The following is a 19,598-nucleotide window of genomic DNA, read 5'->3' on the forward strand; positions in this document are numbered from 1 at the left end:
CTGGTGCCAAAGCTATAGTCACATTTTCTTGAACAGTTAAATCTTGACCTTATGCCGGTGTATGGATGATATGGGCAAGAAATTTTGTTGTACATCATATACAACCCACTCTAGCCTTCTTAAAAACCTCTCTTGAGGGTTACTACAGTTTTCTCTGAAAGATCATGTAATTAAATAAGAACGTTTTTTCTACGGCATCCTTGAACTACCTTAAAACTATTTGTATACATGGCAATGTTTGTTTAGTTACTGTATGAAAAGCATAGCAAAGAATTTTTTAATCTACTGCTTTTAAAGTATCATTGATTTTTACCTACATACCTTCTTACCTAACCATCAAACATAAAGATAAATCAATAATGGCTTTCCAGTCTCTCTGTTTTACGCAAAGAGGTGGATCCAAAATATTAAACTAAAGTTAAATTCGCTGTAGAGGTTTCCTCATAATGTTTTTGAACACATTTCCCTTTTAAAGTAAAATGCTGCTGATACCATTAATCTGACATTTCAAGAGCTAAGACCTCTTGAGAGACCGCTGGTCTCATTCAGTGGTGCCTAGGGCGTGTTTTCCACAAGGGAGAAGCTTCCCGAGATACACTCCACTGCTCATCAACTGTCCATTTCAATGCTTTCCAAGCATCCTGCAGGAAAGTTTAATTACTTTTTCATTTGATTTTCTCAACACCCAAAGGGTGATTTTCTGGAATGTGATTTAAAAAAAAAAAAAGAAAGCAGCCAAAAATCTGACTTTTTCACATTATACCAGGATCAGTTGTCCTGAAAACAAATCCACTTAGGAGTTTCCAGAGCTGCAGCCCACTAGCAAACAACCTTCAGATTTGCAAACACTATCTACTGAGGGAATCTGACCTCAGCCCCTCAGGAGAGCCAAGAAAAGAACAACTGGTCTCTTAATTGAGTCATCATCTTAACTCACTGGTTCATCAGATTTAAAAAAAAGAAGGCAATCTCAGTGAGCTGTGTATTTACATTTATCTCAGTTTATATTTTTCATCCCAAACCTTTACTCTTCCCTGGTTTGTAGTTCTGGTTCCCTGTGGTATGAGCTGCCCTCTGCTCTCATGTGTGTGGAAAACATCCCCTCTGGGCAATACAATTGGCCCAAACGCTACTAAATAAAATGGAAATAGATGTTGAATGGTTGCTTTCAATCCAAGTACTAAAGAAGGGGCTTAATAAAATGACATAAGCAATAAAATTATTATAAAAATTCATATGAGTGGATAAGGAGAATGCACAAAGCTGAAGTAGGTGTTTACCTCCATGGATAGTTTTTGTAGCATTTCCCCAAGACTCATAAAAAAAAGCATTAAAGGGGTGACTGGGTGGCTCAGTCAGTTGAGCGTCTGACTCTTGATTTTGGATCAGATTATGATTTCACAGTTCTTGAGATCAAGCCCTACACCTGGCTCTGTGCTAACAGCACGGAGCCTGCTTGGGATTTTCTCTCTCCCCTCTCAGCCTCTCTCTCTCTCTCAAAATAAATAAATAAACTTCAAAAAAAAAGAGCATGAAAAATAATTTCAGTGACCAGCTATTGGCCTGGAGGCCCATGACACAGGTGAAAGCCCCCACACCTGGCCAGACTCCCATGGGCTCATCCAAGCATATGCCCACTCCTACTCTTGACTAGACACTTATTTCTCACATGTATTCATAATAATAAAATTGAATGTTCGTGCTTATCCAAGTATCATCATTTCTACAAGGATACTTTAGAACTATCAGGTCTACTTTGCAGAACTTTCAAAATGAACATGGGAAAAGGAGCTAACTGGAATAAAAATTAAGACTGCAAATAATAATAATAATAATAATAATAATAATAATAATTTCAAAATGACAACAGCACTCCAGCCACCTAAAATTCAGGGATCTGGCACCAAGAAGAATCCAAAGAAGGTTGAAAGCCAAGAAAGAATAAAAAACAGCCTCTACGACACCCCTGCTCAGTACAGGAATAACCTGCATTCAAACAGGGGTTTGAAAACACAATTCTAATCATTTGCTTTGTGAATCTTCAGCAGATGGAGGTACCCAGGAAGGAAGGAAGAACTGACAATCATGAAGTGTCACCGGGTAGCCTGACAGTTAGAAGAGAAAATGTATATAGGAACTCAAAAAGCCACGCTGAACTACCATCTCCACAAATCCTGGGGATATCACTATACTACAGCCCAGGATGAAACCAGACTTCATGATGATGTCCCTGAGTTAGCAAGGAAATCTTAAACCATTTTGCAGTTATTAAGAGCAATGCATTGTATGTGTCCATTTGTTTACCAAAGACATGTGACAGACTGCTCATTTTACAGTAACAGCCACAAAGTAGAAATTTCCCAAATGGATAAGTAAATCCATTTATTTATGGGATACTCTACACACAGGGATACTCTATAGCAATGGAAGTGACAGATGTACAACTCCAAACTCATGAACACAATGTGGAGCACAGGAAGGAAGATACGCTGTTTGGGGCCCTGTATGTAAATTAAAACAAAAAACAAAAACAAAAAAACCCTGGCAGGGGCACCTGGGTGGCTCAGTCGGTTGGGCGTCCGACTTCAGCTCAGGTCATGATCTCACGGTTTGTGGGTTTGAGCCCCATGTCGGGCTCTGTGCTGACAGCTCAGAGCCTGAAGCCTGCTTCGGATTCTGTGTCTCTTTCTCTCTCTGCCCCTCCCCCACTTGTGCTCTGTCTCTTTCTGTCTCTCAAAAATAAATAGATGTTAAAAAAAAAGGCAAAGGATAATGACTGTTCTGGGGCTGAGGACAACAGGGATTGAAAGGGAGCACTGGGGACTTCGGAAAAATTGGTAAAATGTTCAGGTTCTTGATCTGGATGCCGATTACGTGAGCATTCCATGTGGGAAGATCAAGGAAGATTAAGCTCTGTGAACTGTTCTGTATGCGTACGTCTTTGAAGAATACATTCACAAAATACACAATATATTCAGTGAAGTATCAATTACTTATCTTCATGGTAAATTCTGTCAGGAACACTTCACAATTCAGATTTCAGACAACCAGGGCAACCCAAGGCATAATTCTGGCATACGTCAAGTTCATATTTTCTAAGTTCAACATTCTCTTTCTCGGTCTTCTCTATCTCTTTATAAGCAACTCCCAAGCAAAAGTGGCTAAATCCCATACTCTCATTTCTCATTTTACTGGCAGAGTTAAAACAATTTTTAAATGTTAATTTATTTTGGAGAGAGAGAGAAGGGAGAGGGGAGCGGACGAGTGGGGGAGGAGCAGAAAGAGAGAGGTACACACAGAATCTGATGCAGGCTCCAGGCTCTGAGCTGTCAGCACAGAGCCTATCTCGGGTCCAGAACTCACGAACTGTGAGATCATGAGCTGAGCCCAAGTCGGACGCTTAATGGACTGAGCCACCCAGGTGCGCCTCCCTAACAGAGTTTAAAATGTGCACAAATCACCCAGGGACCCTCTTAAAATGCAAGTGCTTCAGCAGGTTCATGGTGGGGCTTCAGAGTCTGCGGTTCTAGAACCACTACCAGGTGCTGCCAGTGCTGCTGGTCTGCACTGCTGAGTAGCAGTGCCTGAGAACAGGTGTGATTTAAAAGAAGCGTCTGCTGGGGTACCTGGGTGACTCAGATGGTTAAGCAACCGACTCCTGATTTTCGGCTCAGGGCACAATCTCACAATTTGTGGGTTCAAGCCCCGAATCAGGCTCCATGCCAGCAGCCTGCTCGGGATATTCTCTCTCTCTCAAAATAAATAAACTTTAAAAAAGTAAAAAAAAATAATAACGAAAGCAGTGTCTGTTGAGCTCCTGGGAACTGAAAAATGAGCATGCAACTAGCAGCTTTCTTATGGCTGAATTTTAGGACTTTTATCTGGTGGAACACTTCTGGGATTCCCTATGCCTCTCAAATTGCATCCTTGTTAGGAGCTACCAATTCAGGGACTAAAACTAGTAGTTGGGGACAGTAGAGGAAGAACCTTCCCTGCTCTAAGGAACTTCATAATGTTTCTCATTATCTTTGGACTTCGTGGCATAATGACTTTTCCACAGCATCTGCAAGAGGGAAGGAGGGAAAGAAAGGGAAGGAGGGAAAGAAAGCGAAGGAGGAGAAGGAAGACATAAGCAAGCAAGCAGATGGTTTGCCCGGGAAAGGGCAACAGTGTGGAATGCTGGCGTGGCTTGATGCGGCCAAGGCTGCTTCAATCCAAAATGCCTCTTCTGTCAGGTGCTTGGTTCAGACTCACGGATACTGTGATGAAGAGTGGGACTGCAGGGTAAGGATGGAGCGGTACAGAGGAAGCCCATTTCCCCCCAGGGGGCATCTCAGAGCCATAAACACATGCAGGGCAAGCCTTTTCTTGGCAGATAGAAAAATAACAGGAACCACAGAAAGCTGCCACAGAAATTTGGAATGTTGTTTTGGACTGTTTAGGCATTTGGAAGGGGCGCGGGAGGAATATAACATACGTACTGGGGTTTTTTTCCAGATTCAAGTAAATATCCACAAGTTTTCTGGTATATATTTTATAACCTAGAAGCATTTTTAAAATGGTCTCTGATCTTTTCAAAACTGATTCCCAAGACATTGGGAATCTCAGAAACTGGGAACATCTGAAAAAGTTTCTTACTGGCTGTGGTTAATTTTATGTGTCAACTTGGTGAGGCTACTGTACTCAAACACTTGGTCATACACGTCTGGATGTTGCTGTGAAGGCATTTTGTAAATGACACTAACATTTAAATCAGCAGGCTCTGAGTAAAGCACATTCCCCTCCATGATGCAGGCAGGCCTCATCCGATTAGCTGAAGACCTTAAGATAAAAGACTGACCTCCCTGGAGAAAGAAGGCATTCTGCCCATCCCTCTGCCTGCAATGACTCTTCCTGGGGTCTCCAGCCTCCTGGTCTACCTCCGCAGACTCTGGACTTGCCAGCCTACACAATCTAAGAACCAATTCCTTAAAATAAATTCCTTTCTCTCTCTTATACACACACACACACACACACACACACACACACACACACACACACACAAACACACACACTTTATAGTTTCTGTTTCTCTAGGGAACCCTAAATAATATGGTAGTTTACATCATTGCACTTTGGGGCTAATCACACATAAACAAACATACCAGCTTCACAGCATATACAAGCTAGCACTGCCTAAAAGAGCTGAATAAGATTATTCAACTTACTCAGTTGAATAAATTGAATTCAATAAGAACTGAATTATTTTTCAGTTGGCAAATACGAACTTTAAGTGTCATTCGATGGAGTAGGTCACTTTTTACGGGCTCCAAATGCTCAGCTATATCGTAACATTTTAATTGTCACAGGGCTCATTAGGATTGTAATAACCTGTCTGAAAAAGCTGCAGACTTTTGGGGATTGATGGATTTTTATTGGCCTAAAGACAGCTTATTCACTATAATCTATTAGCAGCAAGGCAATGCATTATCCCCTTAGACCAGTACAAAGCCTCTGAATCTGTACACACAGAACCAACCTCCCACTCAGCGCTGGCTTTGTGCCTGGCCCTGCCCCCTCATGAATTTGTACTGAAGACCAGGACTGCTCCACCACAATGTGTGTTCCTATAGCATCAACCAGCTTGTTTCCTAGGTCAACAGGTGAGTGATGCTGAAGTGGAAGCTGTGTTTCCCAGCATATTAAGGCTCTGTGCCCCCAAGTAACAGCCACCAAATGCAAGTCCATTCCCCAAGCTGCAGCGGCAGCTGAGGTAAATACAGGGCCGACACAATGCCCACTCGGCCGGGGGCCTTCCTCTTGGCACAGATGGTCCACATGCTTTGTCCTGGTTCTCTCAGAGCTTTGTGCATTTTGTCCTTGTCCCTATAACTCAGCAGCCACAACCTATATACCTCCTCCATCAAGCTACCTTAATCTTCCAAAAAAAAAATTAAACTGTAATATCCTATATTTTTGTTTTTTAAAACATGTGCAGGTATTCCTGGGCTGTTGTATTTCCATGTCTATGTCTCTAACATGACTGAGGCTCCTGGGTGGCTCAGTCAGTTAAGCGTCTGACTTCGGCTCAGGTCATGATCTCATGGTTCATGAGTTCGAGCCCCACATTGGGCTCTGTGCTGACAGCTAGGACCCGGGAGCCTGCTTCAGATTCTGTGTCTCCCTCTCTCTCTGCCCCTCCCCTGCTCACACTCTGTCTCTCTATCTCTCTCTGAAAAATAAATAAACATTAAAAAAAATTTTTTTTGGGGCGCCTGGGTGGCGTAGTCGGTTAAGCGTCCGACTTCAGCCAGGTCACGATCTCGCAGTCCGTGAGTTCGAGCCCCGCGTCAGGCTCTGGGCTGATGGCTCAGAGCCTGGAGCCTGTTTCCGATTCTGTGTCTCCCTCTCTCTCTGCCCCTCCCCCGTTCATGCTCTGTCTCTCTCTGTCCCAAAAATAAAAATAAACGCTGAAAAAAAAAATTAAAAAAAAAAAAAATTTTTTTAATCTAACATGGCTTTTTTTTTTTATTATTGTGCTTTTTTTTCCAGTGTTCTGGTTACAAAGGTGTACAATATTGAGTGGTCAGCCCCATCCTATCCTTCTTCATATGTCTTATGTGTTTGCAGAATATTATGTCTTTCTGGAATGCATACACCATGGTAGAGCAGAATGCCGGTACTGTAATTCATTCATTAACATCCCCAAGCTAACCATTTCTGCCAGACTGTGAAGTACATGCTGTGCCATGGATCCCCAAGGAGGAAAAGAAAAAATATTTTGCATCACAAACACCAACACTGGTTTATAGCATTTCAGTCAGAAAACATGACATATGAACATCCTAAAACATGGATTTTCTAAGCAAATGTCGATGGACTCTCCCAGAATTCTTCCACCCCAGCCCAGAGCAGACTATAACTCTGTTCTACGGAAGCAAGAATTACGAAGTGATCGTGTCACGTCAAGGGATGAAATGGCACAGCCGCCATGCCCCGTAGATGAGCCACAAGTCAGTGGATGTGCCACTAGCTCCCGTGAGCCCTTTCACCTCTGCCAGCAGGTGATACTCTCACCACTGCATTCGGATTTCAAAATGAATAACTCATTTGCACGTGTTTGCTTTATATCCAGACATTTAAAAAATATTCCTGGTCAAAAATATTATGACAAAATGGCCACCTGAACATGCTCCATAATTTTATAATTGTAAATAATCACACTGGGGTATCGTGGTTGAACATTCTCATAAAATGTCCCAAAACTAATTTAAAAAAAAACTGAAATTGAATAGTGACTGCCCTTGGTGTATGTGTGTGGCGACAGAGTGCTCTTAGAATGTGTCATTACCTCAAGTGTTTCTGCCTGCTTGCCTAAAAACAGCCAGTATGAGTACATTCAAGGGGCAAAGCTTCACAGACCCTGTATTTGGGATGGCTCAGAAACAAATGACACAAACAGAAATCAAGGCACAGAGCTTTGATAACTCTTCAAATTTCTTATCTGTCTGAAAAAAATTCGTATTTCTTTAACTTTTTTTATCGTGGTAAGAAACATACATGAAATCTACCTTCTTAACAAAATTTTAAGTGGACAGTCCTGTACTGCACATTATTGTAGAGCAAATCTCCAGAATGATTTCATCTTGAATGACTGACAGGCTATACCCATCAAACGGGAACTCTCCATTGTCGCCTCCCCCCCCCCCCCACCCCTACAACCACCATTCTACTTTCTCCTTCCAGGAGTCTACTTAAGATACTTAAGATATAAGTGGAATCATGCAGTCTTTGTCCTTCTGTGACTAGCTTGTTTCACTTAGTGTAATTCCTCAAGGTTCATGTACGGTGTCCCACATTGTGGGAATTCCTTATTTTTTTAAAGCTAAATGATATTCCATTGTATTATATACATATTCTTCATCCATTCGTCTGTCAGTGGACACTTAGATTATTTCCACCTCTTGGCTATTGTGAATAATGCTACAATGATCGTGAGAGTGCAGATATCTCTTTAAGATCCTCATTTTAATCAATTCTCTTGTATACATACCCAGAAGTGTATACATACCCAGAAGCTGGATCATATGCTAGTTCTGGGGTTTTTTTTTATGTTTATTTATTTATTTTGAGAGAGAGGATGAGTGTGCATGCGTGTTGGGGAGGGACAGAAAGGGGGAGGGAAAGAGAGACAGAGAAAAAGAAAAAGAAAGAGAGAGAATCCCAGTGCTGTCAGCGCAGAGCCCGACATGGGGCTTGATCTCATAACCATGAGATCATGACCTGAGCGGAAATCAAGAGTTGGACATTTAACTAACTGGGCCAACCAGGCACCCCATATGGTAGTTCTATTTTTAATTTTTTGAGAAACCTCCATGTTATTTTCCATAGTGGCTACACCATTTTATATTCCCACCAACAGTGTACCAGGGTTCCATTTCTCCACATCCTCACTAGGATTTGTTACTTTCTGGTTTTTTTATAATAGCCATCCTAACAGCTGTGAGACGGTATTGCATTGTGGTTTTGATTTGCATTTCCCTGATGATTAGTATTGTTGAGCATCTTTTCATCTGTGAAAAATTTTCTGTCTGAAGGACAAAGTATTCCAACAGTAAAAGATAATACCACTGCAGTACCTCTTATACCCAAATTCCTTTATTTTTAATCAGAAGTCATTCCATTCTGATTGACTTTGTTACAAGTCTTAAAAATTAAGATATGCTTAAAAACTGTGACATGCCTTAAATGTTGTTCTAGCTTCAAATGAAGAGAAAGACATTAGGGTAAAAGGGGTTCTGGACATCCCAATGCATTCAGAACTCAGCCCTCCTCCCCCAAGGACGCACCTATCAGGGCAGCAAAACCTGGAGGCAGAAAATATCGTACAAGCAACATCTGTTAAGCCTGAACAAGGTGACTCCGAAAAGTACAACAATATCCAGGAGAAAAAAAACAGTGGTAGAGAGAGACTCTCTTTGGGTCAAAAAATACTACCCACAAACTTGGGAAGTGGAAGCAGCAGCCCAAGTCCTAATATAGGGTACCGTGCAATCACATGCTCACATCAACATGGATTCTCAAAGCAAAACTATGCCTGACACTTGAATTTACCAGGGTACCTTCTCAGGTAGGAAACAAAGGATGTGCAAACTAGAAATGGTAGCTTTCCCAACTCTGTGCTTTGACCATCAGAGTCTGAAAAATTGGAATTTCCACTTCAAATCTGAATTTTTCACCATCTTTTATAAGCTGGTATCATTCACAGCACTGAGCCTACATCCAGCATGACAGTTCAGAGAGGCTGGTTTTGGGCCCGGACTCTTCTCCACCAGCTCAGTGTTACTCATCTGGCCCCAGACCCCTGAGTTTGTGACCCCCACCTCCAGGACATCAGTCACGACCCACAGGATGGTAAGAGAAGGGAACCTGGAGGTCATCTGACAGGTGCCTAGAGTCCCTCAATGGAACTGTAACACCATCACAGGAGCTAGAAGGATACGACTTCTGTATCGAAGACAGGAAGAAACTCTGAATTTTAGTTTACCTGTTTGATTTCTGACCACCAGTAAGAGCTGAACTCAGACCATCCACCCATGATTCTTCCCATTCTATAACCTCACTGATGCTATCACCTCTGGATAGAGACAAACTAACTGGCCAAGAAACTCTGATTTCTAACAGGATACTATTTAAAAAAATTTTTTTAATGTTTATTTATTTTTGAGAGAGACAGAGACAGAGCTTGAGCAGGGGAGGGGCAGAGAGAGAGGGAGACACAGAATCGGAACCAGGCTACAGGCTCTGAGCTGTCAGCACAGAGCCTGACGCGGGGCTCGAACCCATGGACCGTGAGATCACGACCTGAGCCGAAGTTGGACGCCCAACCGACTGAGCCACCCAGGCGCCCCTGACAGGGTACTATTTTAAAACACCCAGTATCTAGCCCAGTCCCAGGCACATGTGGATATAAAAACATGTTATAGGAAGGAAGGAAGGATGGGTGGAAGGAAGGAAGGAGAAGGAAGGGAGGAAGAGAGGGAGGAAGGATGGACAGAGAAAAAGGTAAGTTTCTTCTGTTGGATTAAATGACAAGATTGGGAACCATTCAAGATGAACTTCTTCAACAGTATTATGCCCTCAAGTTAGAAGGTGGACAAGACTGGGGTGCCTGGGTGGCTTAGTCGGTTAAACATCTGACAGGCTCAGGTCATGATCTCACAGTTTGTGAGTTCAAGCCCCACGTCAGGCTCTTTGCTGACAGCTGAGAGCCTGGAGCCTGCTTCGGATTCTGTGTCTCCCTCTCTCTCTGCCCCTCCCCCACTTGCAGTCTCTCTCTCTCTCTCTCTCTCTCTCTCTCTCTCTCTCTCTCAAAAATAAATAAACATTTAAAAAAATTAAAAAAAGAGAGATAGACAAGATTGATAAGCAATGATAAATAAACTAACATTTCCAATCCTACATTGTTCTTGAGAATTTCAAGTCTTTTTTAGAACAGTGTATCTCACACTTGATTAACATGCAGACCTTACTTAAAAATATCTCCTATGAGTTCCAGGGTTGACATAAATATTGTTTTTACCATGTTGCTTAACCAGGAACAAACATAAACCATATATAAACTTCCTATACTTATAGCTCCAAAACACTTAGAAGACCAACATGCATTTACAAAATCAATGAAGTCAGAATTAGCAACATTCATCTAACCTGACAGGGGATACACTTCCGTCTGAAACTAAATCACCGTAGCCAACATCAATATGGTAGCACAGCTTGCACATGGCTCTTTGGAGCACATTGATACAACCAAAACCCCACTCTCCCATCACTTTCTACAGAGACCACAGACAATCCAACAGTTTGGACAGTTCATGAGTGAACTGTCATGCTGGATGTAGGCTCAGTGCTGTGGGTGATGCCAGCTTATAAAAGATGGTGAAAAATTCAGATTTGAAGTGGAAATTCTAATTTTTCATACTCTGAAGGTCAAAGCACAGAGTTGGGAAAGCTACCATTTCTAGTGTGTGCATCCTTTGTTTCCTACCTGAGAAGGTACCCTGGTAAATTCAAGTGTCAGGCATAGTTTTGCTTTGTGTTGTCAGCCACTTGACATGAACATATCACCATGCACTGTTCTGCCTATGAATGCAGTGCTGGGGATGCCACACAATCTTAACCACAAAGGCAGGCTTTGAAACAGAGCGGCCAAATCTCTGACGTAGGAGTCATCCAGGTGATTCCAAATGTGTGCAAATCAGTTTGTGTTATATTTCATCGAAATGAAAACAAAAACATTTAGGATTCTAAGACTCCCAGGTACACATGGAAAGACCTCAAAGGGTCTGATTTCAGAAACACTCTTGACATGAAACGTCCACAGCATAGGGTATGTGCCAAGAGGTATTTTTTCAGATTATACCTCATCCCAGGTCCTTCAGGTATCAGAAACTCCTATGTATTTAAGGTGGGACAATAAGCTCTTTGAAGGTCAGGGTCAAGTCTACAAAGTCTCTGTAGTGTGCCTAGGACACTGGCAGGCACACTGAGTGAATGAGAGAAAGAATTACAGAAACATGTTTGAGTTACTGCATCTGTCTATCTTTTTATAAGACATACAAACTAAGTTCTTAAAGGTCACAATTCACTATTCTCCTTTTATAACTGCTCTGACAAAAGCAATTATAATTTGGAAAATCCTGGATATTTACAAGTTGAAGCAATGGAATTTTTTTGAGGAACTAACTCCAAGAAAATCATGTGTCATACATATATTCCCCCGTTACAACTTCCCTGTAGAAAGCAGTGTTTACTTTCCATTTTACAACCTGATAGAAGACTAATGTCATCAAACAGAAGCAGCCTGAATGCCCACGATAAAGAATCTCTTCCTGCTTCTTCCTTCCAACTACACACTGCAGTCAGGAGCTGCCTCAGCTTTAACAAGTTACACATGAACCAAGAATGTGTACTGCATACACCATCTTAGGAGGAAAAACCCAGGCATTTGAACGCCCATGGTGCTCCGATCTCTCCCATCACCTACAGGGTCCCGTTTCTGCTGTCAGCCTACAAACCTCCATTCAAGGCAGATCAGTGCAATGGCGTACTTCCATTTTTCAAATGAAATAACTGTGTAACCCGGGTGGAAATGAAGAAACAGGTAAAGATTTTTTTTTCTTTTTTCTTTATTTTTGAGAGAGAGAGAGAGAGAGAGGGAAAGTGCATGCAGGGGAGGGGCAAAGTGGAGGTGACAGAGGATGTGAAGTGGGCTCCACATGAACAGCAGAGCCCGATGCAGGGCTCCAACTCACAAACCGTGAGATCATGACCTGAGCCAAAGTCAGACACTTAACTGACTGAGCCACCCAGGTGCCCCCAGAAACAGGTAAAGATATCTATATGTACAGTGATAGGAGTAGTATGACCCTGAATCTGAACAGTGATTTGGGAGAGGAGTAAATCAAAATTTCAGGTTAAAAGACAAGCTAAGAGAACAGTCTATGGTTCTTGGAGTGCAGTCTTCCCAAGGACACCCCATTTTAAGCCTTTTTCTTTATGCCCACCTCATAAGGGCGGGATAAATCATCTCTTATCAAAACCTGAGAATAAAGACCTGAACAATCAGTGAGATCTCACAATCTGAGCAGGCCACTAACCACATGGCCAGAACAGATAGTCTTCCAAGAACAGGAAGGCCAGAATACATTTCTGGGGCCAGGAGACCTAAATGAAACTATCACCTTGAGATGAAATTCAACTATCAAAACCAGAAGGGACCATCATCAAGTAGAGTCCATAAAAGCCAAGCCACCGGCAGACCCCTACAAAGCTCAGGAGCAAGTCTCGGAAGGTTCGAGGCTGAGCTGCGGTTTTCTTAACAGACACATTTCTCCCGCTCAGCAGCAGGGAAATGACACACTGAATTACAACAGAAGATGTACTAAAGAGGAGAAAACAAAAAGCAAAAGACCAGCAACAGTTAGAAAATAAATATACATATAAACACCCCACTTCTGAACCCAGAAAAGGCAGAGAATTCTGGAAAGCCTGTGGCTACTACACTGATAGATCCCAAAGCCAGCCCCAGAAGTAAATATCAGACACAGGCAAAATCACCCTTAATCCTTTTCCAGGACTGGGATCCAACCCACTGTCATGTCTCAAGGCTAGAACAAATCTTTATCTCCCCGGATGAGCACCAGATATATTCCTGGCCACATGAGTAGAAAACATACACTTATCTACAAACACACAGTCCAAAGCACCAAGATACCCACATTTTGGAGATACTCAAGAGCTAAAATTAGATTGAGCAAAGCTGGTTTGCCTCTCCCGTCTCAAGGTGGCTCATGGCCTCTTCAGTGGAAAGAGAGGGGAAACTGAGGCACTATCCAATCTGTCCATCTATCTATTGATCTCTGTCTTTCCTCTCCCCTCACCTGTACCCTCTCTTGCTCCAAGTCTCCAGCCCTCTTTCTGAGTTTTTCTTTCTCTGCCTTTATCTCTCTTCTGCCTCCCCATCTTGTGACCTTGTACCAGACCATGGAAAGGAAGGGGCTGCATGAAACAACCATGCTATTTTAAAAGAAGACAACCACGGAGAGCCTGGGTGGCTCAGTCCATCAGGCATCTGACTTCAGCTCAGGTCATGATCTCACGGTTTATGAGTTTGAGCCCTGTATCAGGCTCTGTGCTGACAGCTTAGAGCCTGAAGCCTGCCTCAGGTTCTGTATCTCCCTCTCTCGGCCCCTCCCCAGCTGTGCGTGCATGCTCAATCTCTCTCTCTCAAAAATAAAAATACATACATACATACATACATACATACATACATACATAAATAAATAAATGCAACCAGACTGGAAAGGGCTAACGTGGAACCCAAGAAGGGGAAATGTAAAAGAAACCCTGAGCAGTAGGGAAACTATACTTCAGCCTACTTGTAGCTACATGTTTTAAAAATGTCCTGCTTAAATGGGATTGGTGTTCAGCCATGGATCTTTCTCTCGATTTCCATAATCATCCCTACAGTTATATGGAGATGCTAAAGTACACTGTTTTTGACACCCCATACACAACTCACAGGTCGGTAGTTTCAGTTCTTCTCAATTAAATTTATTCTTTCTAAATTGTCAATATAAAAGTCTCCCCTTCAACACCGTGTGTGTACAAAGGTCACAAACCATAAGAAACCACACAGGACTGATTTGGGTGCCTGAACAAATGGCATCCTTGTCCTGCCTAGTGGGTCACCAATCACACTAACACCTGTTACCTTACAAGCACCACCTTGGGTCTGTCCCTAATCTGGCCATTGTAGTACCTGTGCCCATGCACAAATCCATTGTGGTTTTGGTGGCAGCTGGATCCTCATGTTTCTGTTTGTGAAAACCTGGGGCTCAAAACTGATTTATCAAAGTGAAATCAAATCACAACACAATTCGCAGCAAATGGAGTTAAGGAAGCTCTGAAAAGCTTCAGCTCCAACTAGAGGAAAGAGTTCCGCCATCCCCCCACCCCTGGTCAAATGCTCAATGCACCCACAGGCACATGCATGTAGACACACACACACACACACACACACACACACACACACACACACACACACACACCCTATTTCTCTCTTTCTTTGCTGATCTTAGAACACCATAAACAGCTCACACCAGAGTATTTAAAAAAAAAAAAGGAAGGAATCAACAAAACAAATGAAGAAAGTGCACATAACATGAACTAACTGCATTCTCAATATATGAACCAAGGAATCAAAGAACAGAGGTTTATTCCATTCGTTTTTGCAAACATTTAGTGAGCACATTTATTACGTACTAGGTACAAAACTCTCTTTCATAACACACCTGGCACAAGAAATTGGCCAGGCTAGGTTATTACAAGCCCGTTCTCTATCTCTCACCCAACGTTCTCTTCCCGCTTCGTGGAGTTTTCTTGGCCCTGTACAACCTTCCCTTCCTGAACTCTCTTATATAACCACATGGCCATGCCCATTCTGGTTTCACCTGCTGGCAGACCTAATTCCAGTTCTCTAGGAAGTGGTGATGGCCATCCTGACCCTGAAGACCATTTACACCTGCCCAGTTCAGGTTAACAGGTCACTTGACTACTCTGGACAGTCCCCTTTAATCTGCTAAGTAAAAACCAATTTGTGAGTGTGCTGACACACATCCCAGAGACCATTTTCATCCTTTCAGACAGTGCAACATTATTTCTTCTCTAAGATCACAATTACTGATGACTGGGGAGTTTAACCCAAACTTGCTTAACATTTTACACCAGGAGCTTGAATGGTCTTACAAATGGGAAATTCTGTCAACACTACCACATTTTGCCTTTAAAGGAGCCCAATATTCTTACATCTATATGTGTTCTTCTCAAACTAGGCATGAAAACCCCTTGGATAAGCATGGGATAAAGCCACCAGGCAAAATGGCACATCCTCCTACAGAAACAATGTTCCCACTGGAGGAAAATATAGTCTTTTATATTAAAATAAGCCATGACCTTTCTTATTGTTTCTTTATTTTTGAGAGAGAAAGAGAAAGCACGTGCAGGCACTAATTGGGGACAGGGACAGAGACGGGGAGAGACAGAAACAATCTTAAGCAAGTTCCACACTCAGCACAGATCCCAATGACGGGCTTGATCCCATGATCCTGGGACCATGACCTGAGCCAAAATCAAGAGTCAGATGCTCTGACCACCCAGGCACCACCCAGGCGCCCCCATGACCTTTTTAAAAATAAAAACTCAAGACTTCAAAGAAAGCTCCCGGTTATAGTAGTCCGTTGGACTGTCCTCTATGTATGGAATTTCTTGCAAAAAAACCCTCTCACCTTTAAATGTTCGTTCATGAATTTTTTGAGAAATGTTTCACCTGCACTATAAATTTCCTGAAGTCATGAACTACATTCCACACTTCTCTTTGTCCCCAGGGACCTAGGACAGTACCTAAGACAGTGCCTGGCACAAAATAAGCACTCAATAATGTTTGCAGAATTAATTTGGCTGAAATAATGCTGATGGCATTATCAATAACAAAAGAGTGTTATCACATTTGGATTAGAGGAACGGAAGGTGAACAGTTGTATGAGGAAAGTGGAATGGAAGCAATTCAATTTACCAAAAACAGTTAATGGCTGCCATGGTAACAATCAGATGCAGCAGCTCAGTTTAGTTCTTTTCCACTTGAACAAGTACAGGAAGACAAATATTGTACTTGTTAATCTCCAATCAGAAGGGGGTGGGGCTTAAAACAAGTCTACTGGTGACACTGGTGCCCATAAAATTTAATAACCTTTGGAGAGTTTGGAAATGATAATAACAATATCACCAATATTAAATCCTGGTTTGTATACTGATTCTAAGAAGATCATTCTAAATCACTTAATGGTTAAGTGTCATCTATTTGCTGCTGAGAGTTCACAACTGTGAAAAGTAGATCCGCGTGTGGATAGAAAGCATGGCATGGGTTCACCTTTCCTTATTCCTAAAATTGTTACTTTTCATTAGGCAGACCTAAACCAAGTTACAGATAAGAGATAACGCAAAGAATACTGTTTATAGCAATGTTTACATTTTTCTACTTTCCTGGTAGAGCCATTGCATTTTAACTCATTTGTAAATAACAGAAAAATGGCTATCACACCCACTTTCTCTACACATCTGCCTCATACTGCTCTGAGTCACTCTCCATGCCTCACTTTCCAAACTGGAGGGAGGAGCTGGGCAGAGGAGGAAGTGGAACCCAGGTCTCCAGGTCTGCAGGTCCACGCTGTGAATGAGTGAGCCAGACCACTGTCCCCTCCCAGGGCTACTTGCTTCTCTGAGTCTTAAGTCTAAGATATGTGAATTGCCAGCCAGAATGACACCTTTCAGTTATTAATAATGACAATCAGAGCTCCATAAGCTTTCAACCAAAAATCCAAACAGAGAGCAGAAATATACTTTTCACAGCATTCACGTGTTTGTAGTGCCAGAGGAAGAAGTGAAACTGGCAGCTCAAGACACACCATGGCAGGAAAGCAGGGACACATGCAAATTTCTCTTGCATAAAACCTGAGTATCTTTCTTTCCCTGCCCTGCCCCTGCAGGCATTCCCTTAACCCCTAAGAAGTAAGTTAGTAACTTGATATTATTTCTGTCGGAGCCATAGGAGTAGAGAATTAATTGTATGATTTTATCATTTGATTCCATTGTATAAAACCAGTTTTTCAGTTCAACAATATCTGGGATCAAATCCCTGCTCTTTTATTAACTAGTCAAGTCCCTTAATATCTTACAGGTCTAAATTTCTGAGTCTTTAAGTTTCCCCAACAATCAGAAATAAGAAAACCCACTTCCCAGGGTTGTTGCAACAATTAAATGAGCGAACTCTGTAAAATGCCTAGAACATAGTACGCATCAATGAATATGCGAATCCAGGAATATAAATGCCCAACATGTTTGATCTTCTATGTAGTTGTAAGAAAACAACAAATACAAAAACTACTTGTAGAGTATGCCGATCGCAGCGACGCTCCGGGGTGCAGCATGGAGGCCTTGGTAAAAAGTGCGATTAAATGTAGGGAGCGCTCCCAAACCCTTGCCTGGGAAGAAACTCTGGACCCTGCGGAATTCACTGTGACCCAGGTAATTAACAAAGTGCCCTGTGCAGGGCTCAGAAATAAGCAAGCAAAACTTTCTCCCCAAACCCGAACTCTGAACGCACTCCCGTTCTTCAACTCTAGGGGGTCTCGACTTGAAAAAGTCAGAGTCCGTGGACCCGGAATACAGGAAACACCATCCTCACCTTCGGCCCTCCAACCCATACACGCACCTGGGGATGAACTTGGCCTCTTCCCCGAGTCGCGCCTGGAAGTCCTGCCAAGCCTGGACCGGGCTCGCGCGACCCCAGGGTGCTGCCAGCGTCTCCGCAGCGTCCTCCTCACCCTCGTCCTCCTCGCCGTCCGGCTCCACCTGGCCCGCGGTGGACGCGGGCTCCCGAGGCCCCCAGCACCGGTGCCGCCCCCCGCGGCGGGCCCCGCGGAAGCCGCGCGCGAATTCCTGGAAGGTGATGGCGCCGTCCCGGTCGGCGTCTAGACGCTGGAACACGGCCTCGGCGTCTGCCGGCCGCACGCGCAGCTCCGCGCACAGCGCGCCGAACTCCTCGCGCTCTAGGCGCCCCGAGCGGTTCGCATCGCAGGCAGCGAAGACGGAGCGCAAGCGGGCCAGCTCCTCCTGGTCCCCGTCCGCTTCCATCCCGCCCGGCGGGGACAGCCCAGACAGCTCCGGGGCGCAGTGCCCGCCGGGGCTGAGGTGACGGGCAGGAACTCCGGGGCCACCTGCTGCCGCCGGGAACCGCGGAGAGTCGGGCTCGTCCGGCTGGTTCGGCCACTTGCAGGAATGTCCGGACGGGGCGAGGCTCCTGGGCGGGCTGGGGGCGGCGCGCTTCGACGCTGGTCCCACGCGCTGCCCCTACCGGCCCAGGAGCAGTGTTAAGTGCGCCCCCCCAGCTCCGCGCACCGCGCAGCCCCGCCCGCCCGCCCGCAACTGAGCGCCGGGGACCGGCGGCCCTCACTTTCCGGGCCGGCCGGCTCCGCCCAGCCAGGTAGGAGGAGCGCATGGCTCCGGTTCCCACGCCTCCGGAACCCGCTCTGGTTTCCGCGCCAAGCTCCAGTCGGCGGAACCTGGGTTGGGGGGCTCTTGGGTTTAGGGGCCCGGCCGGAACCCTGGCACTAGAGTCCCCAGGCCCTTCCGCGTAAACACTGCTCAGGAAAGCCAAGAGCTGGCAGAGGTGTGCAAAGCTAACCGGACAAAAAGAGAAAAGGAAGATAGGTGTAGGATTCCAAGTTGGTGAACGTTATGTGTATTTTTATTCTCTTGTAATTCCGGAAAATTGGTAAACTTCTGCATATACAAGTTTTTTGACAAAGTAAACTAGACGATTTACAGAAGACGCCGTTCTCTGTTTTTACCGGCTTTCCTTAACCCAGGTCCTTCCAACATTAAGGTACAACTGGTTAATACACACTAGAAATCACATAGATCTTCCAGATACCCACATCCAAGTAATTTTTTCTCAGTCCTTGTTTCCTCAACCTGAGAAAAAAGTAAAAACCGGGGCGTCTAGATGGCTCAGTCGGTTATGCATCCAACTTCTGCTCAAGTCCTTATCTCACCCTCAGTTGAGTTCAAGCCTGTGTGGGGCTCAGTGCTGATAGCTCAGAGCCTGGAGCCTGCTTCAGATCCTGTGACACCGCCCCCCCCCCCCCCCCCACCGGCCCGTCCCTCCCCTGCTAATGCTCTCTTTCTCTCTCAAAAAAAAAAAAAAAAAAAAAAAAAAAAAAGATTTAATAACCCAAATCCTTTGGCAGGCAGCAGCATTTAAACAAAGACTGGGGTTGCTTTTTTCCTTTTTTTAAACAAATCTTATGGGAATTCTATATCCAAATGCATGTTACCCTTTGATCTTAAACACTTATTTCAACAATACTATTGTTTCTTTAATACTGACTGTTTAATGGGTACAAGATCTTTAAAATTCTGTCATTTTGATTTTTTTTTTAAATCTTGTCCTGTTTCCAAGAGACCCTCACTGTCTTATATGACTTATGCATATGTTCCCT

General features: G+C 43.8%; 1 protein-coding gene across 2 annotated transcripts in view; it reads right to left on the minus strand.

Annotated features, from left to right (window-relative positions):
- The window catches only part of RASEF (RAS and EF-hand domain containing), an 80,505-nt gene extending 61,975 nt beyond the window's left edge, over positions 1–18,530 (minus strand). For both annotated transcript variants that reach the window (XM_025931663.2, XM_086685076.1), the window contains exon 1: positions 17,810–18,530. In XM_025931663.2, the coding sequence (XP_025787448.2) occupies positions 17,810–18,231 (422 nt within the window). In that variant the 5' untranslated portion in view covers positions 18,232–18,530. The remainder of the gene's footprint in view (positions 1–17,809) is intronic.
- Between the last annotated feature and the right edge of the window lie 1,068 nt (positions 18,531–19,598).

This window comes from Puma concolor, chromosome D4 (genome assembly GCF_028749965.1).
Source record: "Puma concolor isolate L17-30 chromosome D4, mPumCon1.1.hap2, whole genome shotgun sequence".
Classification (NCBI taxonomy): domain Eukaryota; kingdom Metazoa; phylum Chordata; class Mammalia; order Carnivora; family Felidae; genus Puma; species Puma concolor.